Source organism: Colossoma macropomum, unplaced genomic scaffold (assembly GCF_904425465.1).
Source record: "Colossoma macropomum unplaced genomic scaffold, Colossoma_macropomum, whole genome shotgun sequence".
NCBI lineage: Eukaryota > Metazoa > Chordata > Actinopteri > Characiformes > Serrasalmidae > Colossoma > Colossoma macropomum.
In genome coordinates, this window is record NW_023494792.1 from 53,172,332 (window position 1) to 53,192,915 (window position 20,584).

Consider the following 20,584-nt stretch of genomic DNA (forward strand, 5'->3'; position numbering starts at 1 on the left):
GTTCACTGAAATGAGGCAGCCTCAGGTAGCAATGCTTAGTTCACTCTGTGAGGGGAGGGCACACAGATGCTGTAGACCTGAAAGAACAAGCAATTGCGATGACCTGGTATCTGCGCCCATGCCCTTCAACACTGCCAAGAACATGGATGTGTTCCGGGCAGAGTGGCAAGACGCTGATCCTAGTGTCAGCTGCTGGATGGACTTGTATCCCAAAGAGATTACCTCCATCACTCAGTGTGAAAGCTTCGATTTTGACAAAAGCCATGAGATAAGTCCACATGATAGCTCAAGCCCCGTACAGAGCACAACACAGAGTGACAAGTATCCTGCTTGTCAGTGAAGAAGCCAGCCGAATACACCAATTCATTGAGGGATTGAGGTAGAAGCACTAGAATGGGGCATAGTGTGTGGCATGTACCATCCAGAATTCTTATACACACAGTTTTTCTGAAAGACGATTGTGTAGCTCTCTCACGTTTTCCTGTGGTAGTCTGCAGTAAGAAAGGTGACTTCTGTGAGCTTCACTTCGGGTCCATTTGTGTCAGAGGTTCAAAATGTGTTCCAGTAAATCCTTTATGGGTAATTCCTACAGCAGACTTGTAGCTGAGTGTGAAGGGTGGAAGTTCCGCATGCTTATATTAAGGAAGGCAGTGATCAAATAATATTGCACTTAGGTACAACCTGTCCACACTCTTGTGATAAAAATAAATAGTGGTCAAGCATATGTGACGTAGGGTCCTCAACTAGAAACTGAATTTAAGGTCCAGAGTTGATGACTTCTGGTCTAGAGGAAGCAGCGCCAGCCGCACACCAAGTTCTCCAGCCATAGGCATACATTATGTTCATTGATGAGGCACTTGCGTGCCATATGGTCTCCTACCCTGCCTGCTTGCAGCTGCTCAGCTGTGGTTCCCACCTAGTGGCCACAAATATAACGAGACTGTCCTTGTACCATTTTCCAACTTGGTTCAGATTCAGTGGCCTCACCAGGAGTACAGAGATGGGGTGAAATAGTGCAAAGGTATTAAGCGGCTGATCTGGCCAGCACATCGTAGCTGCATGAATTTAATTACTCAAAGCACAATGGGTAGTGGTTTGAGTCTGTGCTGGCAAATAATTCACCAAAGTGGTAACTTGTCTGACACAGATCATCAAAATCGCTTTCTGAAATAACTACTCCTTCCACAGAAGGCCCTGCCTTAACAGCGTGTCTGCCACGTGGTTTAAGTTGTGATGCGTTGCTCACAGAGAGGGAAAGCAAGAAAATGCCCAAGTGGTCAGCATAGTTGTGAACATTTGAGGCATGAAAACAAAGAATCCTGCACATGCTTAGGATTAAATTGACCCCTGTGAAAGTGTTAACAAGCTATTATTAATGCTTTTCAATGAGCTGAATTAAATCCTAGGGCACAGTACAGGTAGCCTCTGTGTCTGGGAGAGCATGCATGAAATAGCAAGTGATACAAGTTGGCTTTTTTGGCCCACACAATGTGCAACTGTCTGCCCTTGTTTGTATAAAATATCGTAGGTGTGTAGGCACACAACTGTCCAACTGCTTTGCACCACCTCTGGTCATTTAATAGTGCCAAGTGTCTACGTTCAGCAATGTAGAAGAACTTTGAACATGTACAGCATGGCAGATAACAAGTGAATTTTCCTGCGGATTCCTTTCCTGCCAAAATAAACATAGGGCTGTCACAACTACAACACAATTTGTTGTCATACAAACAATTCTGATAAACAATTTGTCTTTTTTTGTTCATTGTTAGAAACTATTAAAAATATGCGCCTTACTTACTAGCTGTGTATACTTAGTAGCTAACTCTCGTTTGACTGTTCAGTCAGTACTGTTTGCACACACCACACAAATGTCTACACAGAATCAAGTGTAGTTAAACAACGCTACATGTTCATGAGATTAATAATATAAGAGAAAAAACTTGTTCTGCCAGCATACACGCTAAAAAAAAAGAATTTGCTGCATAGCTAACAAATAAACAGTACTCCGGGCTGCCCTCACATGTTAGAGTAACAAATCAGAAGTTAGAGTTTTTGTTTTCATAAGGCCCATGATGTCATATTGAATTTATTTACTGCTTTCTTTTATTTATATTCAGTGACCTCAACCCAATGCACCTCATTCACATTATATTTGACTATAAAAATGATTGCAATCAGTTTAAATAGTTGTGAAAAACTCTATAATTCTATAAACTCTATAAAATCAATAATTGCGATTAAGTGATTCTGTAATAATTGTGACAGGCCTAGATAAACAGACGCATCTCTTTGCGGCAGACAGTTTATGGATTGTAAAACGTCTTGACAGCATTCAGTGTTTAAATTTTGCCCAGACGTTTCTGTTTCTTTATCTTTCTTACATAGACTCTTAAACTCTAGATAACCATAGTCCAGATACACTAACCTAACGCTTTTTTTATTAATGAGATTAATGGTGAGTTTACTGGGTTGATCATATCAAGTAATGTTATTAAAAGTGGCCTTTACTCATGACCAACAAAGCCAGCCACTGCCTGTGCTCTTTTAGAATGATCTCTCTTCTTTCTCAGCCCTGGTGACAAACCTCCAGAAGCCATCAGTATAGGAAATGGGGAAACATTGCCACAGGTGATTTCTGCATCACAATTACTCAATACACATTTCAGAAATATGTAGTATTGTTCTTTGAATGAATTCACATATCTTGTATTTCCAGTGTATGAAATGTCTCTTATATTACAGCTCCTGGTTCCTCATTTCTTTTTTTGAGTAATATTCTTGCTCTTTGACACACACCAACTTGCTGTCTCTCCACTCAGATTCCCTGCAGTGACTCGCCATCGCCCCCTCCAGGTCTGCCTAAGCCTTGTCTGGTGGTGCCAATTAGTGTATCAGGCTTGACTGTGCGTTCACCCTTTGAGGGGGCAGCAGCAGAGTCACAGTCGTTGTTCTCAGACAACAGCAACTTCAGGCACCCTAACCCCATCCCGAGCAACCTGCCTGGCTTCCCCAGCTCCCCTCATAACAACACAGACTGGCCCACTGCTCCTGAACCACAGAGCCTCTTCACCTCAGGTTAGCAAGCCAGACAATCAGTAGAGCTGATTGAAATTATCGGTGCTATCTTTGAATAACAGGTGGTAATTGTTCAGTGTTCTTGAACACACATATGGGCACGCTTTCAGACAGATAGAGATTTGATACTTGTGAGTAGTCAGGCTGCCATCTTAGGCAACCCCAGAATTTAGTATTTTCCCTGATTTAATAATAATGTAACTCTTCAGGTAATGACTTTGTCTTTCATGTGTTTAAATAGATTTCTTAGAGCAGAGAGCAGAGAGAACACTAAACTGCTTTAGTGCTTCCTGTCATGAATGTCGTACTTACTTTTAATATCTGGTTTTAAACAAGTTATGATACAGTCTTTTATATTTGTAAATTAATAATTGACCCTCTCCTTCTTTGGCAGATACCATACCAGTATCGTCCTCAACGGACTGGCAAGCGGCCTTTGGCTTTGGCTCCTCCAACAAACAGCAAGAGGATGACCTCGGCTTTGATCCCTTTGATATTACACGAAAGGCGCTGGCTGACCTAATCGAGAAAGAGCTGTCAGTGCAGGACAAAACTTCACTGTCCATGAGTCACACAATTCCAGCACCCGGCTTCCCCCATGGCCCTGTGCACAGCCCCCTCCACAGCGCCCCCTCCAGCAAAGGCCCGCTACTTCCCCCTGGCTCAACCACACACTTCCCTGCGAACTCTGTGCTGCCACCGCGTGGGTTCTCCCAAGTCCCACAGCGGGCTGTGTACAACTCCTTCAGCTTTCCCAGTCAGACACAAGCCTCACGCCACAGCTGGCTGGCCATGTCTGCAAGGAGCAACCTCCCGCACTTGAACCACAACGCCACAGCTGCCCCCTCCACCGTACAGCACAACAGCTTCTTGGACTTGACTTTGCCAGCTCAACAACAGCAACACAGTACAGGGCTGGGAGGCATCCCCATCACAGGTGAGTTTGAAGAGTGGATAGGGGGCTTCTGGGAAATGCAGTCCTGCTGGTTCATTGAGAATGATGTGTTTTATGCAAAATTTAATCCATAGGCATTCGGCTTAAATTGATGTGGAATCAGTAAAGGCGATGTTATATTGTTATTAGAAGTTATCACTGGACTTTGAATCCAGATGCTGGTTCTGGGGTTTTGTAATCAGTGTTAGGAATGACACTGGGTGGCAAACTCCAGAACAGGACTCTGGATTCAAGGGCTAGAGCTGAAAACCTCCAAGTAAGAGAGAACTTTGTTTCTTTTCTCTAGGTATCAACATGGACTTTTCTAGTAGTATCTGAGCTCAGGACTAGCTTTCTCTCTAATTTACTTGTAACTAGCAAAGATACTTTCTCTAGATACACAAAGCACTTTTTGTAAGTTGCTCTGGATAAGAGTGTCTGCTAAATGCTGTAAATGTAAACTCAAACCTTTGGTACTGGAAGTAGTACTATTCTGCAAACATTTAGTGGTGTTTTTCTCTAGGGTTTACAGTGTCCAGATATTCAATATGGTATGCTTCAAGTTCAGTGAGAACAGGATTGTGTATCTGTTGAGGGTGTTTCTAAAGGGGAGCATTTATCCACTAGGAGGCAGTGTGGTGCTGTGTTGGTAATAGGATAAGACGTGTAGATGTAGACTACATCAATTGTCCCCATCAAGAAAATTCTGGTAAATGTAAAGGTCTTTGCCTTAGAGGTGTTCATTATTTCACGAAGAGTGAGTGCAGATTATTCCGTAGCAGTGTCTGCACTGATAGACCTGGCTACATTGCACTGGCCTGTTTACGTCTGAGCACAGTGCATTGCTGTTCAGTTATGGAGGTTGTCACTCTGACCTCATCAGATTCTGAACAGCATACATGTTGATTTCATTTGTGAATGTTAACAACATACATTCCATATTGTACAAATGCTACATGCTCATTCAAGCGTAAGCTGTTTTTAATGACTGGTAAAAGGGTCTTACAGTGACCTTTTCAGCCGAGTCATTGTCTACATTTACAGGGTTTGATTCCACAGCTGAACATTAAAGCACGTGTCTGTGACCCAGAACTCGAGGTTGGTCTTGCAACATGAAAGTGGAGTAAATTAACAACGTTTTTTAATTGGAACAAAGCCTAATCTCTAAAACATTGTGTGCTGTTAAATATGACATTGTCAGTATTTATTATAACTTTCAAGAAGTTTTACATTTTCTAAACTTTTTTATTTTTTGAAATCCAGATAATTCGAGAGTTCACACTTTTTTTTGCCCCACTACTGTACATCAAACGTGTTATTTCTGAAGCCGTTGCCTACATGTGGTAGAGCTCACAGCGAGAATTCTCTTATCCCCAGATCTTTTCTGCGCCCAGAGCACTTGCACAGCAATTTCATATTAATCTTTCATTGACTTTGTTCTTTTAAACACTGGTTGTGTTTCCTTTCAGTCTAGCTCTAAGGCATCTTACATGAAACAATAATCATCTACCTAATTCGCTGAGACTGCTTTCAGGGTGTAGTATTGGCTAAATTGCTTTGTTTCCTGGCACGCCTTTGGTTCTAAGTTCAAGATTAGATTAAACTTCCATTTGAGCGTATGCAAAGGAATAGTGAGCTAAAAAGCAGGAAGACCTCTGTTCTCTTGTTCTTACATTGACCCTTTGGGTGCTTTGGTCAGCTCTGTCTCATGACCATATAATGTGCTTTTGTTCTGTACAGTTTTGTATCATATAGATTCGAACATGGTCCAGATGTTCTTTTTGCATCATCAGAAGTAAATAATGATTGAGATTTTGAGTGCAGTTATTTTGAGATGAATTGGGATATTTGAATTTGTTTTACAGTGCTCTTTCACAAAACCTCCTTTAAAAAAGACTGTAGATTAGATGTTATTGTCAAATCCATGTTCTCAATTATTTGTGGAATTAATTGTATAGTAGTCCTAAGTGATATCACTAAAAAATAAGTACCACAATATTTCTTTGTTAAGAAACCAGGATTATTGATTATATGCACACTCACAGCCCCCCAGGATGTGGCTTTGACCGACTTTGTTCTGTTTAACTGATATGCTTTTTTAGCATTAACTGACTTAATGAATGAACATTTTTAGAAGCTATTTTACATCTTGTTTAGACAGTCATTGCTACAGACGTGTAGGTTTGTAGTTGTCTCTTCTTTTTAAAAGATGCACACTGAAGCACATTGCATGCCCTAGGGGAGAATGCTGGATAAACTTCAAACTGTCACACAAGTAGTACTTACAACCCTGTTTCCAAAAAAATGGGGTGCTGTTCATGTAAATAAAATCAGAATGTGATGTGCAAATTATTTAAACCTTGTATTAAATTCAAAATGGTTCAAAGACTACATATCAAATGTGGAAGCTAAGAAAATTTTACAGTTTTTTGACAAATGTATGCCTGTTTTGAATTTGGTGACAGCAACACATTACAAAAAAGATGGGATGGGACAACAAAAGACTGGTAAAGTTGTGTAATGCTAATAAAACATCCGGTGGTTAATTGGCAATAGGTCAATAACATGATTGGGTGTAAAAAGGGCATCCCAGAGAGGCTGAGTTTTTCAGAAGTAAAGATGGGGAGGGGTTCACCACTCTGTGAAAGGCTGCATGAGCAAATGGTGCAACAGTTCAAAAACACAAGAAACAGGACCCAGAAATACCGCTGCCTTCTCTGGGCCTGAACTCATTTAAGATGGACTGAGTTGAAGTGAAAAGTGTCCTGTGGTGCGACAAATCAAAATTTGAAATTCTTTTTGGAAATCATGAACATTGCCTCTTCCAGGTTTAAGACCACCTGGCTTGTGATTAGCGGTTCAAAAGCCAGCATTCGTGATGGTATAGGGTTGCATTTATGCCCATGGCATGGGTGCTTTGCACATCTGTGAAGGCACCATTGATGTTTAACAATATGTACAGAATTTGGCAAAATATGCTGCCATCCAGATTGCATCTTTTTCAGGAAAGGCCTTGTTTATTTCATCAAGACAATGAGTGCGTATACATGCACTCAATAATCTGATCATAATTTCTGCAGTTATCCGATTATTCAAATGGTCATGTAAACACCGTACCCCAATCTAGAAATCCAATTAAGAAATCAGATAAAGAGAGCAGGATTTTAGCTCAGTAATCAGATTTCTCAGTGCATGGATACTCGTACTCCGATTTCTCAGTCTGCGCATGTGTGAGAACAGACAGTGGATGTCGCGAGATGGCAGCAAAACACTTTGAGAGGCGCTGAAACCAAACACGAAATGAAGGATTTAAATATTCGTCTTCCAGATGATGTTCATATTTTCCAGGTAAAGTGGTGCGAAACACGGCATGAAGTTTGAGTTTTACGTAACGTTTATGTCACGTCTTCTTCTGTGAGTTCATTGGCTGGTTGCAAAGTAGAAATCCGATTATTGCCTGACTCATGTAGACCTGGAGTTTTCCCATTATCTGATTACTCAAGAGGACGCGTTGATCGGATTACTGACAAAATCTGATTTTCTGCAGTTATCGGATTATTAAGTGTGTGTAAACGCACTCAGTGTAAAGCCACATTCTGCACATATTACAACAGTATGGTTCTATAATAAGAGAGTTAGTGTGCTAAACTGGCCTGCCCATGGTCCAGACCTTTCACCCATTGAGAACATGTTATGAAACGAAAAATATGATAAAGGAGACCCCAAACTGTTGAGCAGCTGAAATCCTATATCAAGCAAGAATGAGAACATTTCACTTTCAAAACTACAGCAGTTGGTCTCCTCAGCTCCCAAACACTTGCCGAGTGTTTAAAAAAAGAGGTGATGCAACACAGTGGTAAACTTTTTTGAAACATGTTGCTAGCATCAAATTCAAAATGGGCATATATTTTTCAAAAAACTTTAGTTTCAATATTTGATATGTTGTACTATTTCAGTTAAATATAGGGTTTACATTTCCATGTCATTGCATTTTATTTTTATTTACATTTTGTGCAGTGTCCCAACTTTTTGGGAACGAGGTTGTGAGTAAATGAGTCACTTTCAAAGTCACGTCCACATGCTTTACACCAAAAAAGAAAAGATGAGGTGTTACATTTTTTTCGGTGCTGTTTTTGTTCACAGAAGCATACACTCTACTAATCTGTTGTGTGCCATCTTAACCATACAAATTTTATAGCAAACCTACATTTGCCTCACCACCATTCATGACAGCAGACCTAGTACCTGTGTTTTAGAATACCTGTAGTTATGTCTGCTGTAGTGTGTCTTTCACACACCAGTGTTATGATCATTCTGCTCAGAATGGATGAATGAAAACTTAATCAAATAATCAACCCTTAAACAAATTATGAATGGAAACAGTTAATGTACTGTTATGTTATAACAAAATACAAAAAAGCAAATATGTTAAAGATTTATTCTAATATTGTTGTATTCACAATTTAGATGAATAATCCTTTGTATTTTGACTATATGGGCTGTGCTGCTAAAATTGCCAATTCAACATTAGTTTATAGAAATCAGGGAAGCACAATGTGCTCACAATGAAGCAGAAGCATGTGTTGGCAAGTGTACTCTACACAAGTGATATTTATTGAAGGGAACCTACAAGTTCTCTGTTCGCTACAGGCACTTTCAAACAACTTTGCGTCTCAACCTGAAATAGACTTTAAGACCAGCTCTCGTTCCATCTACATGAATTAAACATCACACTGCTTGTTTATCTGTGCATGCAAATGGCAACACAGGTGATTGTTATTGCTTGCTTCACTCCACTTACATGCACATTTAAGTCAAAAGCAGGGTGCATATCATATTGCAGATTGAGGGGGAAATTCTGAGTGCATGACTTAAATTGTTTAACACTTCTTAGTTTTTTTTTTTCCATTTAGTCTTTTTGTCTTTGCGTCATCTTAACCATTAGACAAAGAACATGGGTCATTCAGACTCCTTAGTTAGCAGTATCTGTCACTGAATGATTTGACTAGTTATAATTTCTGGTAGGTGTTTAATGTTTTTAAACATTCTACTCATAAAAATTAAATTTTTTCAGAAGGCAATTTTTGTTTAAGTATTAGGTTAAAAGGATCCTAATTAGCTTCCTTCAGATGTTCTTTAGTATATTCACTCCACACAAGTTTATCAATTCATTCAAACATGCAGACAGCTGTGGTCTTACCTGGTTCAGTAAATAGTTGTGTTGGGAAAAAGTCTGAAATGTAGAGCTTCAGATGGAGCCACTCTGTTTATATTCTGGCTATGTATTTGTAAGGAAGATGTTTCCACAGGGTATAACTAGACCCCCGATGTGTAAATGTTTCTGTTTTTTGGCAGGCAGTGCTGGTTCTGTGTGACGCACCTTGTCAAGAAAAGCCTCAGTGTGTGTTTGTTACCCCCCTCTTTTGTTTTACTAGAGTTATCCCTCACCACCATGCCCTCCTCCCTCACGTTTGTTTCTTTACTGACGTCCTCACCCCCAGTTCCCACACCAACACACATACACAAACCTCCTTGTGGACAAAAGCTTCAGGTGCTTACTGCTTTGATGCAAAAAGGCTCTGGGTTTGTTTTGGCCAGAGTCCAGGTGCAGAAGTTCTGTATTATACAAGCTGACTGTCTCTTCCTTACTATAAATGTCCATTTGTTTATTTGTGTAAAATTTTACAACCTGACCTTTATTTATTATGTATGAAATGTAAAGTGAAATTAATTTGGAAGAATGTTTTGCCCCCTGTCTGTTCCTTATGCATCTCTATATTTTGCTTCTCTCTTTAGAAAACAGCAGTTCAGTAGAGAGTATAAATGTCAAAGAGTGGCAGGATGGCCTTCGAGCGCTTTTACCAAACATCAACATAAATTTTGGTGGGCTGCCAAATTCTTCGTCTTCCTCCTCCTCCTCCTCCTCCTCGTCCTCCTCGTCCAGCATGAATCACACAGGGGGTATCACGCACAGCCTGAGCTGGGACGGCACAGCAAGCTGGATGGACCCTGCCATTATCACAGGTATGTCGTAATTGATTATGTGCTGGGTAAGAATAATTAAGTAAGGAAGTAGTCCACTACTTTTCTTCTTGAACCTTAGAATAGCGATAGTGAAACAGTTAACTGTGTCATTTTTAGGGTATGAGGCAATATAACTTCAGTCCAACTAATTAAAGAGTGAAATTTAATTCAGTATAAGTTGACATGACATGTATTTCCTTAGGGGCTTCGAAGTGATTTAGTTGAAGTCAGAATTGCAATTTTCTTCAGTTACCATTTACAAAAAGAATCTGTTGTATTCGTTAAGGAAATATTTTGCTGTTCTTGTTTGTAGTTTAATGACATCTGCAAGCATATAACCTTTTATATCAATATGCAAACTTTAATTTGCCACACTGTCTATAAGCATGGGTCTCTTTTAGGTCAAAAGAGTTTATGTGCAATGTGATATTAAGGTCATTCTAATGCTGCCTGGAGCTGTTAGGAGTTCGTATGTTCATGAAGAGTAGGGCGAGTAAAATATTAAACTTGTTTGCTTATTATCTGCATTCACACTAGTTGTATGATGATGTAGTTTCATCATTTTCACACAGCACAAAATTCATCAGTCACCCTTTTTAGGCTGGTGCCAGTCTGTCCTTGAAATTCTCAAATCCCATGTTACAGAGAACTTGGCTGACATTTTGTAGAACTGTTGTGTTATTTAGGTTTTTTTTTTTTGCAAACAAATGGCAAATGGCACGTAAAATGCCTTGCAAGGAAACAGGAACAAATAATGCATTTAGTCATTCAAAACATTTTATTTCTGTAACCTTTTCACTACAAATGTCAGCAATGCAAAGGTGTTTTGTAGGTCGAAGAGGAGGGCACCTGTTCCAGATCAATTTTCTCTCTCGCAGTTTTAACCAGGCCACACAGTGTACAAACCCAGCCAAGAGAACTAAAGCTGACATGCTTCTGCAGTACTGGCAAGGTGCCTGTAATACCATACCAGCTTTACTGATCCTCAAGTGCGACCCTATGGCTCTCCATCAGAAAACATTAGAACGTCATTAGAATGCCTGCCACCAAGTTGTTTTTCATCTGTACTTTGATGAGGGAGATGTCACTGTGATAACATTCAGATGAAAGAAAGACGCTCTCTTCAAATGTGAAATATAAGTTGTAAACAGGCAGTAAATTAAGCAAGTTGGTGCCGCTTGTTATTACAAAGATAGAGGTTGGGCTAAAATGCCTGGAGCTAGCTGAGGTTGAAGCTGCAATCTGCATGGAAGTCACGTCTGTTGTCTGGGTGTTGGTGGCGGCTGCCGGCCGACATCCATCATCTGCAGGAGGTTTGAAATTAATGACTCGCAGCGAAACCTCTGGGCCAGGAACATTTTAACTTCCTTTAACCAAGCAAGATATCCAGTTACGTCCTGTTTCCATGGTAATTAGTCCCTTAATAGCTGCTCAATATATTTGAGTGCCCTCCATGGTGGTCTGCATTTTGAATAGATTTGAAGAGGTAAATGGACACCAACATGTCAGAATTTGGAGGTTCGATTAACTTGAACTTCTTTGCTTTACTTCTTTTTTCACCTGTAGGTATCCCAGCGTCATCGGGCAACGGTCTGGACTCTCTTCAGGACGACAATCCTCCTCACTGGCTCAAGTCCCTGCAGGCCCTTACAGAGATGGACGTCACCTCTGGCTCCACAGTGCCCCCCCAGCCCCCTCACAACACGCCCTTTGGGGCCCAGGTCCCCCTTCACAGAGCCAGCTGGGCCCCATACCCACCCGCGGTGTCGGCCAACCCTGCCAGCCAGTTCCACTCACCTCCCCCAGGCTTCCAGACAGCCTTCAGACCGTCAGCCCAGGCCCCTACAGACCTGCTCCAGAGTGCCGCCATGGACCGACATTAGGGACTGTGAAACTAACACCCTTTCCTTTACTCTGAGAAAACCCAACAAACACAGCAAGCCGAATCAATACAACATTACAAAACTATTAACAAAGTAATTATAAGATAATGTATTCTTTTTTTTCTTCCTCCTTCTGGTCTTTTGAGCTCATTTTATCTTTCTTGGTTTCACATTTTTCTTGGTTTAGTCTTTGTTCTTGTTGTCCCAGTGCTCTATCCCAGCATTCTGGGCGTGTGATCACATAAGCAAAGAAATTCTCTAACACAGCATGAGAGATTTGAATAGATTCACAATGGGGGAGTGTTTAGGGGGAAAGAATTGGCAAAGAATGATTGTATGGAGATCATGAAAATAATGTGAATGGATTAAAGTCCTGGAGAAGATTCCATTTGAACAATGGAGCATCTTGATCAGAAATAAGCTTTTCTGCCTTTAAAGCTATACCAAAAAAGATCAGCACCTGTTGTATGTCTACCTGTACAGAGAAGAATCTGCTTCCCACAAGTCCTTAAGGCCATGGGATTCTAAGGAATCAAGTCTTTCCTGCCTTCCCCCCTTTTAAATCAAAAGCATACTTGCTGCTGTTCTGAAGGATCAAATGCATAAGGAAAGGGGGGAAAAAATCAGAAATGCTTTTCTTCCCTGGAAGATGTTTGGTTATATTTTCCTGGTTGTGACAGAGAGGCTTTTTTTTGGAAGGGGGGGTTTGATTACAGTCTCCTTTCAGAATGTGGCTATGGTCCTTAAAAGCCATGCCTTTAGAAAAAAAAGAAAAAAAACACAGAAAAACACACAAGCTGGGTCCTTGACACATGCTTCATTTTACTGGGTGCAGCCTTTTAGGTAGCAGGACTTTGTCGTTGACCCTCCCACCAAATGACTGGTACCGGGTCAGGACAGGAGGCTTTTCAGTTGCAGCTCTGCATTTAACCTCTGTATCAGAGGGTGGTGCATTGCAAAATCGACTGAGGCCTCTTTTGAAGAGCAGGGGAACTGTAATACCCCTTCAAGCAAAGGATAGGCGTAGCGGACAGGACACCACCGTGTGGTGTCTTTCACAGCTGCCCTTACCTGAAGAGGACATCCAAAAAGAGTTTGTGTGTTCTTGGGTTAGATTCCCCAGGGAAATAAGATGGATGTTGGGTTCTGGGACACATTGCTGGGTATGATATATGATCCATATAGATAGGAGACTTGTTTTGAGGAGACACATGGCAACAAAGCAAAGTGCTCATGTCTCTTTTCTCAGCATGTAGCATCAGTGAGGCAAACACTCAAGTTCTCGTGCACTGGTGGGTGTCTGACAAAAGAAATGTCGGGGTACAAGTTATGATTGATATGGTGTGTGAGAAAATGACTTAGTATGTTTTATTTAATTAGTAATTTGATTTCAAGATCAACATTCAGGGATAATTTGTTTTAAAGGCATGTTAGTGTCATCTGAAAAGAGATCATGTGTTTCTCACACTTAAACAAAGCGATAATGGCCACACTGATGGTGAAAGCTGGGATAGCAGTACTGATAGGCAACACAAAGTTCTTTCAACACAGGATCTCACCGAGGGCCGTATGAAAACCACTCTCCCTTCCATCTGCCTCCTTTAATTTTCTTTTAATGGTCTTAATCCTGTATCAGCTGTGTAGGTTCTTGCCAACTGTTCAATATTCAACAGTATTCAAGAGAAAATAATTAACTTATGATCTCAAGAAGAAACCAATACAGTTTAACTATGGGTTTTACTCAATGCTAAAACAATGAGAAAGTTTAAAATGAAGAGCTAAAGGAACTGTACCTCTTTGCAGGTCTGGAAGAAGAAACAATCTTAAAATAAAAGAGAAAATAACGATGCTGGTGTTGAGCTCTTTCCCATCTTTTAATCCCTGCTCCTTGTTTGACAGCCACAAACCGACTCGCACTCCTCTCTTCTCATTTGATTTCCTGTGAATCGACACATATGGCAGAGATGTCTGCCAAAAACTTTTTCTGGCTAGTCTTGCCAGCCGCTACGTAGACTGAACCCTGTTGAATCATCACTACGTGAGACAGACAGACAGAATAGTCTGATTTCTTTCACACAAGTCCCACTGATTTAACTGTTCATTTTCTTTCTTTCTCGGGATGGTATCTCTGGACATCCACAAATAAGGTTTAGGCCACAGTTTAACTGTTGTGTTACATGTAGTCTAAATAAGAAGGAAGATGTGGGATTTCTCAGCGAAGCTGGGTAAACTGAGGGCTGTGTTCCTGATCTCTACTCCTATTGGAAAGGTTTGATTTTGGGCATGCCTTATCTGACGAACTGGGCCATCCCTATGTTCCTAGGGCTAAGTGTTCGCAGGGTCCTGTGTTACCTGGACCCTTTGTTTTCCTATTGAAACTTCTGGAAACCAGCCCTGTATTCCCAGGGTTGCTTGTGTATCCATTGAATTTTCCAGGAAACTTATAGTCCCATGTCCCCATATTTCAGCCCCAAGTTGTCTCCATAATGTTTCCTCAAGTTCTTTATGGGCAGAACTTTTCCAGATATTGTTGTGATCAGACGCAGCTTTCATTTCTTTTATTACTTCTTTCAAATCTTTGATATTTGATTTACCACTTTCAAACGGGGCTTAATGTTGTAACTGCTCCATCTGTTATGCATTCCTGCTGATGCAAGTGTTGTTACTTGCCCATCACTAGCTAATGGCTACAGCAAAAAAGAAAGGAAATTCACCACACTTACACCAGATAAAGCAGTTATTCATAGTGTATGTATTCTACACCTCACATTATGGAGACTGCTCCTTGATGTTCTATCTATCACCTTTGTGTGACCCCATGACCCAAACCATGACCTTAGAAACACCTTATATAAGTTTCCTTAATGTATATTATTGATATCTTGAGGTGTGATTATATAAAGAGCTGAAGGAACATGGGCCCTTTAGAACATAGTGCCTTGGGAATATAGGTACGCTCCAGGCTAACTGAGAAGTCCTCACATAGCTGCCGTCCTAACAAAGATGGTTCTTCAAGGTTCTTTAGTAAAGACAGTGGTTCTATTTAGAAACATGAACACTCAAAGGATCATCTGCATGATTAAATGGTTCTTTGCATGGTGAAATAGTTCATCAGATGATCGAGAATGTGTTGCACCAGGACACCAAAAAGCTTGACATTGTAACAAAAGCAGAACCATTTTGGTGCTATATAGATACAATTTCAAAAAGGTGCTATATAGAACCATATATAACACATTTTATGTCAGTCTGAAGAACTATTTCACCATAGAAAGAACCGTTTAATCATGCAAATGGTTCCTTGAGTGTTCATGGTTCTATATTGGAACCATTGTCTTTACTAAAGACCCCTTTGAACCATCTTGTTTAACAGTGTGGTTTTTATCTAAGCTTATTTTGTGGTTCGTCTGTACTTGTGAACTGATTCTCATTTGAGTCATTCAAAAAGATCTTTTCTTGAACGGATGGTCAGTCATTATCAGTCAATAGTATCTATGTTGGTTCAGTGTGAAACCAAGCTCTCGTAGCCCTTGTCAGGGCTGACGATCACAGAGCGGAGGTTCTCACTGCTTGCTCTAGTGGGCGTCAGCACCAACCTCTGAACTAGAGGGCTTCAAATGCTTTCAATGTAGGCCAATTAGCTTAATGTGAGTGAGGAGGCAGCAGCTGCCAGATAATGTCAAGAGTGCATTAGGTGTTCGCTCGGAGCTCTCAGCTCTTGGCGCACAGCAGATCAGAGCCGTTGCTCTCATCTAGCGGAAATTACCGGAGTACTGTGCTGGAGCTCTAGCCTTAACAAGCACACATCTACATTTTGAAAGAGCATCTGAAACTGAAAGTGCATATATCCCAGCTCTGAGTTGTTGGAAACCCACTGTTTGAGTTGAGACTCTGAACATTCTTTCCAGCATGTTCAGCATGATCTTACAGAGCCTTTATGAGGGTTAGGTACTCCTTAGGCACTGTGAGTGGTTTCTGAGGGTATGAATCACTGAGAAATCCCTGTGATCCAAGTGAATATTTTGAGGCAGAGGACGGGAACTAGAGACAGCTAATATTATCTATACACTATTAGTGGAAGTTGGAGTAGAAAAAAGATTGCAGGGGTAACATTGCAAGGATATGTATAGGCTAATGGTGTTACATGGTTTGGAGAGAGGCCAATTTAGACTAACTTTACAAAAGAACTGTAAATGTATAGTGGCCCCAAAACGTATCTGAACACTTTAACCATTTGACCATTGGTAAACTTTAATGAAGTTCTTTAGGTTACTTCATAAAATGTTTAACAAAATATTTGTTTTGGACAAAATTACTTTTAGCATCAACATCAAACTGATGGGGGACTTGTGTGGAGAGATTCTGGAGAAGAATTTCAACTGGACTGCACTGTAGGACGCTGTACAGAGCACAGAGGTGCTCTGTGTTTAGGTGCACATCAATGTGGGGCTGTTTCTATTACAGTGTTGATGAGCTTATGTTTATTGATAGGATCATAAAGTGCACAAAGGCATTTTTGATACAGCCCTCTGCAAAGGAACTGCTGAAACACACCAGCCAACTTTGGAAAGAAGACTTGTGACAAAAAAAAAAGAAAGTTAGAGTATTGTACGGGTGTACCCATACACAAAACTGGATTCGATAATGATACAATATATTTTTTCATGCGCCAAAAATAAAGAGTGGCTAAATGTGCCTTGTGTTCATATGTTAAACTGTTAATACGCACTAGAGGTGTAACCGATTTGAGAGGGGGGATGACAAATGGTAAAAACACCCCTTTGTAAGTTGACAGGTCCCCCTTTCCACTTAATTTGGGTCTCTCAAAAGATGTTTAGTTTTAATATTTTCTAATACACTTTTTAATTAACTTCAGGCCAAGCCTGTGCTTCTAGAGAAGACGTGGTTATGAAAAATTTCCCCACTTTTCTGGCTGTGCTGTGGAGTATTTGGTACAGTGTGCAAAGCTGCCAGTAGAGATACCAGGTGAGCAGTTCTCCCACCAAATTGGGCTTCGAACAAAAATGCAGTTGCAGGAGAAAATGATTTTGAAGTTTCGGCTTCTGGTGGGTGGCTCCCAAGAAAACTTTGGGTTGGAGATATTTTCTGCACCTGATAACCCTTTGTTGGAAATAAAATGCTAATTAAACAACTAACATGTCAAAAGGGACCATAAATTATCTAACACTTAATATAGTGAGCAGCACTGAGTAGCTCGTGTCTGAAACACTTCTTGAGGGTGGAAGATGTCCACTTTAGAGAGCTGAGCATCTTGGCAGAAACCACAAAATAGCTCAGAGTCTGAAAGGGGTTGTGACTGACCCTGATGCTAACTGACCACAGCTGAGCTAATGAAAGTAGTTTGATTCAAAATCTGAGGTTTAAACATTGTGTGTAACCTCAAATCCACATAATATAACTGTAATAAAGTGAATAAAGGATGATTCTAAAAGTAAAAAAAAGTATAGTTTGTTATATTGAACATACCTCAGTCTATATAAAGAAATACCAAATGGGCAGGCTAAGCAGAATAAAAGGGTGGTGGAATGCCAGGACCAGGGTTGGGCACCCCTACCCTAGAAGAAACACTTGTGTAAGTAATGAGTGTGAAAAAAACTATTTAAAGCTTACAGAACCTTTGCAAATAAAGGATTTTCCTTGAACTGTACATCCAAGACAAGAATGATTTCAGAAGAGGAACTCCTGATTCTTCAATTTCTCTGCACAATTAAATCATTGAAATGTAAACAAGTCATTTTAGAGTGTTTTGCTGGGAAATGGTGCATTTGTAGAGAAACTTACTGATTCAGATTTCTTTACAGTGGTGTTGATAGGAGCTGGGGTCACGATATCACCAACACAAATATAGCCATTTTATTTACTATCCAAAATGAACCAATCAACCTACACTTGAGTTTGTATAAGTAAGTTGGTAATGATAAAATAGTGGTAAAAAATTTGGAGAAAAAATATTTGGGGACTATATGGCCTTACATCAGCCTGCATATACCTCTCAACCAAGAATACCGTTCAAAAAATACATTTAGGCAAAAAAGTTCATTTCTAAACGGTCATTAAACAATGTCTCAGGCATCAGACAGCATACTGGTAGCCATTTCTTTCAACAGCTTTTTGTGTTGTAGCTCACTGTCCCTTCAGGTCTTAGTCCTACGCATGGTCATTGTAAACAATTCAGACTCTATATGTTTCTCTAGAACAGCACATTTCATATCTACCCTCTCTGATTGACATTGTTTACATCCTGACCATTGAATTAAACACAAAAATCTCATTTAAGTGTGTAAAACAGAACCTCCACTTAGTTATGTACGTTTATATTAACCACTAAACGTTGTGGAGTGCATGAACGTCTTTGTCTTAGCTCTTTTTTTCCTTTACATGATATAACAGTTCATTTTTCTGAATCAAAATGCAGATGCTCTGGCAACCCCCCCATCCCCCACAGGCTGGTGAATGATGTACAGACCTGTGTGTCAGACCAGAGTGATCATGTGCTGTCTGTGCAGGAAACACATATTGATTTTGAGCAGTTGGTTGAGCTGTTAATGTGAAGAAAGGAACAGGAAGTGTTCCTGAGACCCCATAAGGGTGACCTGAATGCTCTTTAAAAAGTTATCAGACTGGGTAGTTCAAACTGCATTAATGAGTGAGTGAACTATTAGAGGATACTTCACTCATTCTTGCACTGGTGGGTCGTGTAGTATTAGCCTAATGGCGTATTTCAGAGCCAAAGTGGCGTCTCCGAGTGAAATAAATAGGTAATCAAATGCATGGCGAGCGCTCAGGGTCGGAAGATGGCCTCCAGCTCGTTGGCCTTCTGGAGCACAAATCAAGAGCTGTCCCATCTTAATCAGCACTGGGTATTCATAGCAGTGCACCCATTCTAAATGCTTTCATGAAGAATTCATTAAGCCTCAAACATGAGCTTTTCATCTCTTTAAATGAGTCTATTAGTCATTTTGTTCTGCTGCAGTGTACTTGTAGCCAACAAGACCCAGTTTGCAGCTTTATCTTCTGTCTTTTGCCCATTCCTCTTCATGAAGAGTCGATTTCCAGTTTGATGTGGACCTCATTATAACAATTGTGTTATTATTATTATTGTTAGTTAATTGGTCTTATTTTGTCCTTATCCACCTACATATCCAATAAATCAGATGACAGTGTCTATGTATTATGACAACTTGCTTTGTTTGAATTAGCTTATAGGTCCCATGACCATAAATTTACATGCAGGACTGTGAAAGACAGAGACTTCCTATCTATTTATTTAATTTTCTGTCAAAATGGCCACTACTTACAAGTTATTTATTTCAGTGTCAGAAAAAAACAAAGAAGGAAATGTGTACTGAACAGAAAATGACACAAAGGCCTCCAGCTCTAAGTATTATATCAAATCTATCAGTGTTTAATTTGTCCACTGTTCACTTCCGTGCACCTACTACCTCTTTAACTCTTCCATCCTTCCAATCTTAAACCCAACCAGTTACAGCTGTGTCCTCCCAACAAAAGCCAAAGATCTCATTCACATTATGTTCCCCTTTAAACAGACACTAACATTTACACAATCAACTACCCAAACTCATCTTAGTTGCCTTGCAAATTCCTTTCTCATGTTCATCTAAAATGTCTAAAGGAGATATTTCTGGGATTTGATGTAAGATAATCCACTTCATAATGACGGGGAAAGTAAGTGAAAAATCTGAAGTTTACGAAACCAAAGTAAAAAAAAAAAAGATTAAAAGATACAGAGAAAGCAAGACTCCTAACAACCTGCAAGACCTGGTAGATCACCAAACTGTCACCATCAGATAAACAGTAGTTAAGCTTTCATCTTTGGGAGAGAGGAGAAGATCAAGCTCCACTGCTGCTTCAGAACTGAAAAAATTCATAGGTGTTTCTGTCCATCCTTCCACTGTGAGACGACAACTCAGCAATATGAGTCTGAAAGGATGTAAAACGGCCAAGAAGCCTTTACTGAGAAAAACAAATGGACAAAAAAGAACATTTGCACTAAAAAATCAAAACTGGACATCTGAGATGTAGAGTAAGGTTTTATAGACTGATTCTAATTTAATTCTGATTCTGAGTCCAAATCTATAAGATTTACTTTAGTGAAAAGCAGAAAGTGCAACCAACTTCTAAGACTGAACTTCGGAGGTGTGGAAAAATATCCCTGCAGATTTCTTGATGAAAGCGAGTCTCTTGAAAAGAATGGAAACTGTAATTAAGGCAAAGGGTGGAAACACTAAACACTGCAAATATGATGTTCTATGTAGTTGTTGAGACTTCTGTGGAATTTTCCATTAAATATGTTTTCTGCTTGTTTTTTCCTGATGCTGAAAAAGGATTAGGCTGACTTGTAGTTAATAGCTGTTTTGATTGGAACTGAAATAAATGAAGGGCGGTCTCTGACTTTTGGATGGTAGAATAAATGTTAAACTTGCTTACAATTGCTATTATCAGTCAGTTATGCTTTCTCTGGTCAGTACTATTAAATAATGGCGTATTTTAGCTCTAGAGTGACGTATCTTGACTGGAGTCCTGCTCAGCACGTGTGAGGACATCAGTGTTGTTTGTGTGTGTGTAATGTAACATGCCATACAGATAAACACACCAATGAGATTTTATTATGGTTTTACATTCCACA

At 40.1% G+C, this 20,584-nt stretch overlaps 1 protein-coding gene across 1 annotated transcript in view; it reads left to right on the forward strand.

Moving 5' to 3' along the window:
* cnot4b (CCR4-NOT transcription complex, subunit 4b) overlaps positions 1 to 13,768 on the forward strand; it is a 37,327-nt gene extending 23,559 nt beyond the window's left edge. Inside the window, exons 9-13 of the mRNA XM_036577584.1 lie at positions 2,571 to 2,628; positions 2,820 to 3,075; positions 3,470 to 4,012; positions 9,806 to 10,033; positions 11,600 to 13,768. Of these exons, the coding sequence (XP_036433477.1) occupies positions 2,571 to 2,628; positions 2,820 to 3,075; positions 3,470 to 4,012; positions 9,806 to 10,033; positions 11,600 to 11,916 (1,402 nt within the window). The 3' untranslated portion in view covers positions 11,917 to 13,768. The remainder of the gene's footprint in view (positions 1 to 2,570; positions 2,629 to 2,819; positions 3,076 to 3,469; positions 4,013 to 9,805; positions 10,034 to 11,599) is intronic.
* The last annotated feature ends 6,816 nt before the right edge of the window (positions 13,769 to 20,584 follow it).